This window comes from Ipomoea triloba, chromosome 12, assembly GCF_003576645.1.
Source record: "Ipomoea triloba cultivar NCNSP0323 chromosome 12, ASM357664v1".
In the NCBI taxonomy this organism is placed as follows: domain Eukaryota; kingdom Viridiplantae; phylum Streptophyta; class Magnoliopsida; order Solanales; family Convolvulaceae; genus Ipomoea; species Ipomoea triloba.
The window spans coordinates 3360005-3370581 of NC_044927.1; the positions used below are offsets into that span (position 1 = coordinate 3360005).

The 10577-nt window shown below is 33.3% G+C and overlaps 1 protein-coding gene across 1 annotated transcript; it reads right to left on the reverse strand.

The window, feature by feature from the left end:
- Nucleotides 1-1293, reverse strand: LOC115998633 (protein IRX15-LIKE-like). Its single transcript, XM_031238255.1, has one exon. The coding sequence runs from the start codon at nt 1204-1206 to the stop codon at nt 250-252; it is 957 nt and encodes a 318-aa protein (XP_031094115.1). The 5' UTR covers nt 1207-1293; the 3' UTR covers nt 1-249.
- Nucleotides 1294-10577: the final 9284 nt, after the last annotated feature.

A 10577-nucleotide genomic window follows, 5' to 3' on the forward strand; every position in this document is an offset into this window, starting at 1 on the left:
AAAGAGAGAAAAAGAGCTATATATAATTGTAGAAATAATTAAACAAATATGTTCTTTCCAATTCAATGGTAAATACACAGAATTATTTTGACGGAATCCCCATATATAGAAAAGGACAAAAAGGTTCAAAAATTTGACAGATTTTAAATTATATCCCCATTCCCAGTCCACTATCCCCCCTTTTTACGCTTTCATTCATTCATGTTATGAATCGAAACAATAATAATATGAAGATCATGTCCGACAAAGCTAAGACGATGAAGATGACGACGACGATGATGCGTTGTGGCTCCGACAAAAGTGGAAGTTGTTAGCATCCATGACTTCCACCACAAAATGACCAACCATGCCCTTCGTCTCCACCAAATTTTCCCTACACAAAAACTCCTCGCTCGCGATTCTGTCCGATTCCTGATTGTAATCGTGAACCAGCACGTGCGTTTTCGGGTTGCCGCCTTTCTTGCTCCGGGCGAGAACTCCGGCGGTGAAAATCGCCGACATCCTCCCCGGCGCCTCCGGCCAGTACCCGCGCGGCCCGTCCACCAATATCACATCCCACTCCACCTCGTAAAGCTGATTAGGGAGATCATTCAGCCCGAGCTTACACTCCGAGAATAGAAGATTCTGGACGGGCCGGCACTCATTGCCGGCCTGTTCTTTGACGGCCGAGATTAACTCCTTCATCTCGCTTAATTTCGTCGAGTACTGCACATCATAGACCTCGATCTCCGGGTACTTCTCCTCGACGTAGGCGGCATAGTAGCGGCTCTCGTCGATGAAAACCGTCCGGCCGTGGTGGTTGAGCGTCCGCCAGAGGAGGGTTTCGTGGGTGAGGCCGAAGACGAGGAAGTTGCAGGGGTGGGAGGAGCATTGCCGGAGGACGTCGGAGATTTGTTTGATGTCGGCGTAGGACATCCGGTCGGTGTTGTTGGAGATGGACGCGTAGTGGACGAGCGCCCTGACGATGGATTTCGACAGCGCGGGATTCGCGCCGCCGCCGCCGCCGCCTGCGGCGGCGGCGGCGACGAAGGAGGAGGTGGTGGCGGTGATTATGGAATAGTCACGCGTGTAGATAAAGGCGAGGAGACACGCGATGGTGAAGAAGGAGACGAAGGCGAGGATCCAGAGACGGCTTGAGCCGCCCTGTTTTTGGATGTAAGGGTGGAGAAGAATGAGGCGTGTGTTGGTGCCGATGTTGTTCTTCATCTTCTTCTTATTCTTTTGTTGTTTGAGGGAGGAGGAGATCGGCGGTGGAGGATAGGAGAGAAGAAAGGGTGGGGGTGTGTATGTGAATTGGGGGGTTACGTTTTAAAGAAGCGTAGAGGGAGCGTGGCTAAAGGGGCGGCGGAATGAAGAAGTTATAGCAAGGATGATGACAAGAGCAATTGCAAGCATTTGTGAAGATGACAACAAGATTCCACCAATAATTTTTTTTTTGTTTGTTTAATATTGCCATTTTGCATGAGGTCGGAAGTTGACTTACTCATGTATTAATAATATTATTGGAAAATGCTAAATTTACTCCCACTCTAAGTTCAGTTATCAAATTACAAAAAACAAGAAATTTAGTGATTTATTTAAGGTTTTTTTTTAAAGAGTAGAATTTGAGAGTTAGTATAGTAAAACTCTAATTTATTTATATTATATTTTTTCTACTGAAAACATATTTATTTGTTAATCTAGCAAGAATCGATCACCTACAAGTTTTATTTTTTTAATAATTATTTTCCTTGAGTCAATTGTGAGTGATGGGATATAGACCTGGGCCCGAAAGACTGAGGTTGGCAAGCAATGCAATGAAGAGGGCGGATGAGAAAATTGGGTGGAACATAATAAAAAGCAAACAATCAAGTCAACTGAAGGGACAGGAAAAGGCATGACTGAAGGAGTCAAACTAGCTACATCAGGACTCGGGCTAGATATAGGAGGATTAGGAGGCACTCTGAATAGTGTGTTAGATGAGAGGGTTAACTAGTCTACTAGAGGAAGTCAAGTGATCAAGTCAGTCAGGCAGTGGGAGCGAGCAGTAGGGTTAGCAAAACCTATCAAATAATAGAGCAGATTGGATGGTTGAGTTAACCGTTCGTCAAGGAGTTGAGGTAAACTGATTGTGTAAAGAAGGGGTTGCTCGGAGAGGGCAATGAGAATAGTAATCCAAGCACTCGGCGGGAGGGGAGTAATGAAGGTAATCAGTGCGAAGTTAATGGCAATGATGAGGTCAACTGTTGTGGAAAGCAGTTTTTACTCTATATTAAATAGTAAAATGATAAAATTTTAGACAAATGATGATTAATATATTATGACAAGAAAATGAAAAATAGAGATACAATTCGACAAAATTAAAAGAGTAAAACTAACTATAATAATGTCATAATTTTCAATGACTAAATGTGTAATTTGTTCAGTTAAAATCGTATAGCAAATCAAAACAAGTTGGTATTTTTTTTATTCTTTGAGATGTTACACAATACAAATAGTATTAATTTGAATGTGCAGTGTTAATTAGCTTCGAGAGAACTTGAATCGGAGATGGCCGGAGAGGGGAGGGGAGGGTAGTTGGGGCGGAGAAATGAGAATTGGTGAGGTGGCAGCGACTCCCTAACAAATTACAAGCAGGAAGTCGCTTTTCCTTAGCTTCACCAATTCATTCCTTATTTATTTCTCAAGTAAACTCTATTATTAACTACATACATTATAATATGATACACCCCTCATGAACAGGACATACTACCCAACTGTCACCACATTATGTTATATAATATTCTTCTTAATTGCCGAAGAGTTACACAAACATGTATCATTTTAATAGGAATACACAAACATTATTAAACATTGGCCGGAACATCTCAACTATTTTAGTTAGGTTAAACAAAATTGTTAAGGTTTTATGTTAATTATTGGACCAACTTGATTTATATGCATGTAGGTCGTAAATAAGTTAATAAAACCAAAACACATGTAGTTGTGATTAATTATATCTTTAACATTATTCATAATTTTTAGATTGTATCGCATTTTTTACTTTCACTAAAAAGTGAGTATGTAAAAATAGAAAACGTAATTTTTAACATTTTTTTATTTAAAAAACTGTTTTTTCTATTTTTCCAACCCAACAAAGGATTTTTTTAAAATAATAATTTTTTCTTGTTTTCCAAAAATTTCAAGAGTAAGAATTGTGTGAGACTGTTTCATGTGAGATGCGTAATACGTACTACTTTTTAGTTAAAATGTACTTCATGTGTCCCATTTTATCTATCATACTTATTATTCATTGGTCAAATCAATTATTTTTTCTTTGTTTATTATTTTTACTCTTTTTTTAAAAAAAAAAATTTTTGTGTTTAATAGTACTTTTAGTGTAGTTTCTAAATATATAAATTTTGTATACTAATATTAAACTTAGGGTGCGTTTGAAAAACAGGAAAATGACTTCTGAAAAATGTTTTCTGGAAAATGAGTTATTTTTCAGAAAATAGTTTAATTTCCAGTGTTTGGATGTATTCTGGAAAACTGTTCATGTGTTTGGTTCATTTTCCAGAAAATGAGCAAAAAATTTTTTTTTTTAAAAAAATTAAGAAATAGAAAACACAACAAATTAACAAAGAAACCACAACAAATTAAAAAAAGAAAGTTATTTTTAAAAAAAATAATTAAAAAAAAACTAAAACCAGTCGGCGACTGGTTTCGCAAACCAGTCGCCGACTGGAAGCGAAACCTGCGGACTGGTTTTGCGAAACCAGTCCGCGACTGGAAGCGAATCCAGTCGGACTGGTTTCGCGAAACCAGTCGGCGACTGGAAGCGAAACCAGTCGGACTGGTTTTGCAAAACCAGTCCGCGACTGGATGCGAAACCAGTCGCCGATTGGTTTCCAGTCGACGGAAACCAGTCGGCAACGCGAAGAGGTTGCGGTTCGAAAGCTAAGCCGTGAAAAGGGGAAGACACAGAAGACCGCAAATGAGAGGAGAAAGCTCGGGAAGTCATTTTCCGGAAAAAAGCCCTCTTTTTCCGTTGACTACTCTCTTAATTTCCATTGACTGTGTTTTCCTTCCCCTTGCCAAACACCAGAAACCCGGAAAATGATTTTCGGAAATCATTTTCCGGGTTTCCAAACACACCCTTAATATTATGAAAAATTAAATTAAAAATAACGTCAGCACACCTCGTTAATCAAACCAGACACATATTAACTGAAAGCGTATCACACGTCTCACATGAGATGATCTCACACAAAACTTATTCTTTTTTCAATTACAAAAATACACATAACTTCATCTATAATCAACCTTATTATTATCTATAAATTTCAACTTCATTTATCTAAATAGGTAATTATAATTTACTATGTATTAGGTATGACAATTGTCCCAAACCCAACATAGTTGATGGGAAGTGGGTACCGGGAGTATCTGTAGTTGGAGAATCTCCATAATCTGATTACTAGTTCTACAATAGTGTTTTTAAAATATATATAATTGTATACATCGAAATGGGGGACAGAAAATTTTTTGCTACTGCTGGAATGGAATAAAATTCCCCACCCCCCACCTTGTTGCCATACTATATATTTTTATTTCTAACAACTTAATTTAGGACTAACATTTAATTAGACCCTGTAACACCTACAATATATTTTATATTATATGCATTCAATTAATAGATTATGTACATCTAAATAAATTGAAGATACTTAATATGTTAATTATAATAGGTACATAATTTATTAACAGAATGTACATAATAGATTAATAGGTTAACTGAAAATACATAATACGTTAATTGTAATAATTACATAAATTATATACATGCAATTGCTAATTATAATATATAGATGATTTATTAATTAAATACACATAATATGTTAATTATCCGTACATAATGTGAATGTCATTTTGAATCAAGGTTCACAATGCGAAGTGAACCTCGACCCATGGTACAATGGGTCATTTGGGCCTTTAGAGGTTAAAAACTAAAAAGCTTACTAGATTGACTCAATTTTGAAATTCATGGGCCAGATTGCGACCCAGTCCAGCCCATGTTAAGACGACTTTCTAACTGGCGGTTTAGCGTTTCATAATCAAATGATAACCGCAATCAACTCCCGCGTACGCAGCTAAAGGCTCTACCAATTATTGACAATCACAAACTTTACGACTAAAACAATTACACTTCTTTTTATAATAACGTCTGCAATGAATACTTAACAGTAATTTAAAATCTCACTCCTGGCATAAAAGTAAGAGTTTAAATCTACGCAAATGAAACAGTATTCCAAATAAATTGAATATAATTTTAAGGATAAAGAGAGATATGAATTTGGCATTGGTACGTGTAGGTAATTGTGTACACACATTTAGAGATTTGTAGATAAGTTGAAACACATTCCGCAATTTTTCTTCTTTACCCGTCTTTAAAGCATGAGCAATGAGGGGCCCTTAAGTTTAGAGTTTAAAGTACTTTAAACTTACGTGAAATTAAGAGTTTTAATAAATAATTTGATTTCGGGTATGCAATTTTCAAATGTGATATTTGAAGTAAATTCATTTTTAAATATATTATACTTTAAAATGTATAAGTTGATAACTAAATGAGTTTTTCAAGTTTCACAATTCATTTTAGATTTCAAATTTCAGTTTAAATAATCCGCATAACATTTATTCCTATACTTGATATCTTGATGGATATGTAATTTTATTCTTTAGTAACTTATTTAATAAGTACCAATAAAGCCTCTCAAAGTATATGATTGATATTTCAAATTGAGTTGTTTAGAAAGTTGAAAAATGTTTTTTGAAAAATAATTGTTTTTAAAAATATTGTTATTTTATGGTGTTTATCTAAAAATTGTTTTTCTGTTTTTCTTTTTTGCTTTGTTTATTTTTAAAAATAAACATAAATATATTACAAAGTTATATTTTATAAAGTATTAATTAATTTAAATCAATAAATGTAATAACTCCAAAAAAAAAAAGCAATTGAAAGAATAGTAAAAACTTAGTTAAAAAATTTGAGTTATGGGTGGGTAGGACCAAGATTTTGTATTATTTAACTTGACCAAGCTTAGCTCAAATTTTAATTGGTCTAGCACATATAGTAACCATGTAGATGATGAGCTTGTCCTCTGAGTGAGAGAGAGGGAGAGGAATAAAAACTTTAATGAATAATTTCAATCAAAATGTATATTTTTTCTTCGACTAGAATACATATTTTTCATTAATTTTTTTTAATAATGAAATACAATTAATTTAGAAAAATAAATTTAAGATGTTATTTTTTTTTAGATTTTCAAACCAACCTTTAGTTAAATCTAAGATTAAAATTTTATATGACCGTATGTTTCATTGTTTTTATTTTTGTATAGATTTATTTGGCAAGTACCCATAAAGTTATTGGGATTGATAGATTTGAATAAAATAATAAATAACCACTTTTTAATTTAAATATTTGTCAATAAATTCCAAATAGATTCATTGGCATTGTCTTTTCATACAGTACCTGAAAATTAATTTTATAAACTATTCTGACAATTTTTTAAAAAAAGATAAATTACTCCATAGTATTTAATTAAAGATTTTATTTAATAAATAATTTTGAATCTCAAACATAAAGACTCTCACCGCTTATACCTTAGAGATTGATGAAGGTAAATTGTAAGATGTAACTCAATTGACTTTTTTATTCTCGATCATTAACAAAGCAAAGATTATAAATTTAGTGCGAGTTGGTTTATCAGTTGAATTATATCTTTTTTTTGGGTGGTGTCGGAAGAGTAGCTTTCGTATCATGCGTGGTTGTGAAAGTTGAAAGTATATTCACGATAAGTTGGGTCTTTTTAGGCAAGAAAACACAAAAAATTTCCATTGGAAAGTAAAAGGTGGGCAGGGCCTAGGGGCTAGGGCGGATGGATTCGAAAAATTGGCTTAACCTTTAGCTAAGGGACTTTATTTCACTTTTGTTTGTTTCTGCCTTCTCCTCACTTACACAGCCACACATGAGAAGCAAAACTGGATGGGCGACCAATTAAGTTCACTACTTTACACCACAATTCTCATGTGTTCACCATGTGCCTTAGCTTCAAAGTTCAAGCTAAGATTCAAGAATCTTTCCCAAATCCCATTAACCAGTGCATAAGGAGTTACCCTCACTTTTTAAGAATGATAAATTTTACATCTGTGATCAGTTGAGCTGTTCATATGGACAATGCTCATCTTTATTGTACCTTCAGGGGAGCTGAGGGAGAAAATGATTAAAACATAATTACATATATTTAGATTAAGTAACACTAATGAATAAAGTTACCTTCAGGGTGCATCTATCTTAGCTTTAATTTGATTATTAACCAACTTAGTGCCTGCCATTGCTTAAGAGGTAAGATTGCAACCAACTCAAAGCATTGCCATTGATGAATTAAGATGATCCTAATGAATGGCTTGCGGTTATGCTTTGCTTTGATGATTAAGGATGTTCTTTTCTCATCAATATTGGCACATCAATGATGATAAGGTGAATTGAAGTTATATTATGCGCAGTTAACAACTTAAAACAATAATGGAATCTCCTTGTTAATAATAGCGAAACTAATAGTTTTGTGGACAAATAATTAATTCATTATGGTATATATATATTATCACATTTGATCTATAAGTTGTGAAGTTCGTGGTGGAATTAGTATAAAAACGTGAATTTTGACTATTAAATGCCCAATATTCTAATTTTTATTTATTTTTAAATGAAGAACTTCACTAACTGAGATCTAAAAATAAGGGATTACATATAAAATGAGGGTTAGAAAACCACTCTATGCAATCAGCTATATAAACAAGCTCTTGAGCTAGCATGTGTGTAGTTTAATTCGCAGATCACTTATTAGCTTTTTAAGATTATTTTTGTAAACTCTAATGCATTCTTCTATAAGTGTTTACTACTCGAAACTCTCTAAATTATAAAATTTATTTTATTAAGGAGAAGAACGTTTCTAATTTACAAGAAAAAAATTATCATGAAAAGTTAGGATTTTGAGTATTTAACAATTATAATTAACATTTCTAAAAAAAATAATATTGTTAAATGTAATACTTTGTGAACTTGTTAGAGCAGTGATTCGAGTCACATGTTATGCTTAGCGGTTAGCAAGCCTTATGCTCGGCTTATCAAAATTAGGATTAAGACAATGGTCCATGAATTGGAGGTCATATTTGATTCCAAGCTCAAAGAAGTAATAATACAAAAGTCTTTTCTCTCAATTTAATTTATTAATCTTTAATAGCAATTTAGATTTTTTTTTTTAAAACAATAGCAATTTAGATTGGTCAATATAATATAATAGAAAATTTTATAGTGGATACAAATACTACATTTTATTTAATTAAATTGTACCCTACACTCTTATATCTTTAGCTAATCAAACAAGACATGCCATTGTTTCTTACTTGGAGTTTGTCATGTATCGGGGTAAGCTTACTATGAAGGTTAGAATGAAGTGAACATGCTCAAGTTGAGAAAGTGACATTAGTTGGAATTTAGAAAGTTCTTGGTCGGCTACAAATTGACATTGCTTGGGAGAAGTTTATTGTGAATTATTTGTTAAGGGGAATAAGTTATGTTAGCTTGTTTGATGGTCGCCACTCGCCATGCGCAGATGGAGTTTTCTCAATAAGTGACTGTAATATGGTGATAGTAGCATGCTAATCTATAATATATAATTCAGACAAAAAAAAATTCCATTATTGCAATTCGAGTTGTTTTACTTGGGCTCCCATATAACTTTTTAGATATTGCGAGTTTAGCGTTGCCATAGTTAAGCTTAAGGTATTTTTTTTTTTTTGATAATAATCTCTCGAGACTAATTCATTAAATCATAAGCGGAAACGTTTACAAGAAAGATTAATGGAATGGACAAACATTCCTTACAGTCAGACATAGAAATAAATTTCTTAACAATGTTATCAAAAACTTGAATCGCAGACTGTTTTATAAATTTGAACCTGAAGTCGACAGGAGCACTCCAAGCTTCTTTACTGTCAATAGTAATTTGGTCAAACATAACGAAGGCATACTCTAGTTCAAAAGTCGTTGACACCACCCGAGTATCAATCTTCATGAGTTCTAGGTTTGTTTTGCAAATGATCCAAAAGAAGGGGTTTGGGCAACGGGTTAAATATCAGAAAATCTCAACTTATTGTACTTAGTGCTCTAAGCATAGCTACATAGTATTAGGGTGGTTGGTGTGGTTGGTTGTAAATTCTATGGAAATAATGTTTCTGCCATGGTCTTGGGGAAGGAATGTTGTTATTTGGAAAAAGGATGTTTAAGGCATTGAGAGTGGTGGTGTGATTAGTGTGGGTGATGTGGCACATGTACCTAAGGAAGTTGTATCTAGTACTCCAGCTATTAGACATTCTTCGGTGGTGGTAGAGCATTGCTTGTTGTAAAATCCAATGAATGTTGACGATGTTGACAATCTGAACCTCGTGAATGTTGAGTGTGGTTCAGAGTTAGGCTCAAATTGTGTGTTGTAGTCTATGAAGATGGTTTGGGGAAAGAAAATTTGAGACTTGGATCATTTCTTAGTCTATATGCGAGGTTGTCAGATTGGGCTAAGTGTTCATCTAAATATTAAGAGTAAGAAACATGTAAAGCTAATGGTAGTTGAGTTAGAAAGATGGTCACTTCAAGAAAATTTGTAACACACCAAGGTACCATAAGTTACCATCTTATTCCTTTATACTCTTTACCTAGTTTTCTATTAGCTAATGTCTTAGTTAGGAAACAGCGCGGGGAGGTTGGTCAGCGTAAGAAGACAGACAAAATGAAAGGAAATCTTGTAGTTAGTTGATTTTGCTGCGAGTTGTGCTATCTTTTTTTTGAGAGTCATGCCTTTTTTTCCTTTATTTTGTGCGTGCAATAGAAGCAAATGACATGAAATTAGACAATCCCACAAGTTTTACCATAATATATGTTTTTATATATTAAAAAATGCAGTACTTTCTTTGTCAAAAATGTAACCAAATTTTGATAATCACATTTTAATTAATACGTCTAACATTAACTTTTAAAATTTCAATTTTATATCAAGTATTACTTAAAAATTATAATTCAGAAATTTTAAAAAATAATATGTTTTAAAGTATTTAATCAAAATAAGACTATGTTGTTCAAGATTTTATGGTCACTTGCAACTTCTATCCCTCATTTCTCATATGTATAATATTTTTTTTAAATTCCTTCTGACCCTAAATACGATAATATTTATAATTTTGTTATTTAAAAGACCTAAATTTTTTGAGAAAAATTTACAACACACTTAATATTTAAAAAAAAAATAAATAAAAGGGGTAATCTAGCAAGTAGAACATGATTATTACATTTTTTTGGTCGAGTGTGGTGCACGCCATCAGATGATAGAACTTGAGGGTGTAATATTTAAAAAAAAAAAAAAAAAATACTATATACAAATGCAATAGAACAAGATTGATTAATAAAGGGAATTTAAAATAAAGAATATGATAGTTGATACTGAACACAAATGCAATTGAACAAGATTGATTACATCATTTTATCTGATTACGTGATCATTAAA

Excerpts from the sequence above, each read along its gene's own strand:
- LOC115998633 (XM_031238255.1), bottom strand. The coding sequence starts at position 1,206 with ATGAAGAACAACATCGGCACCAACACACGCCTCATTCTTCTCCACCCT.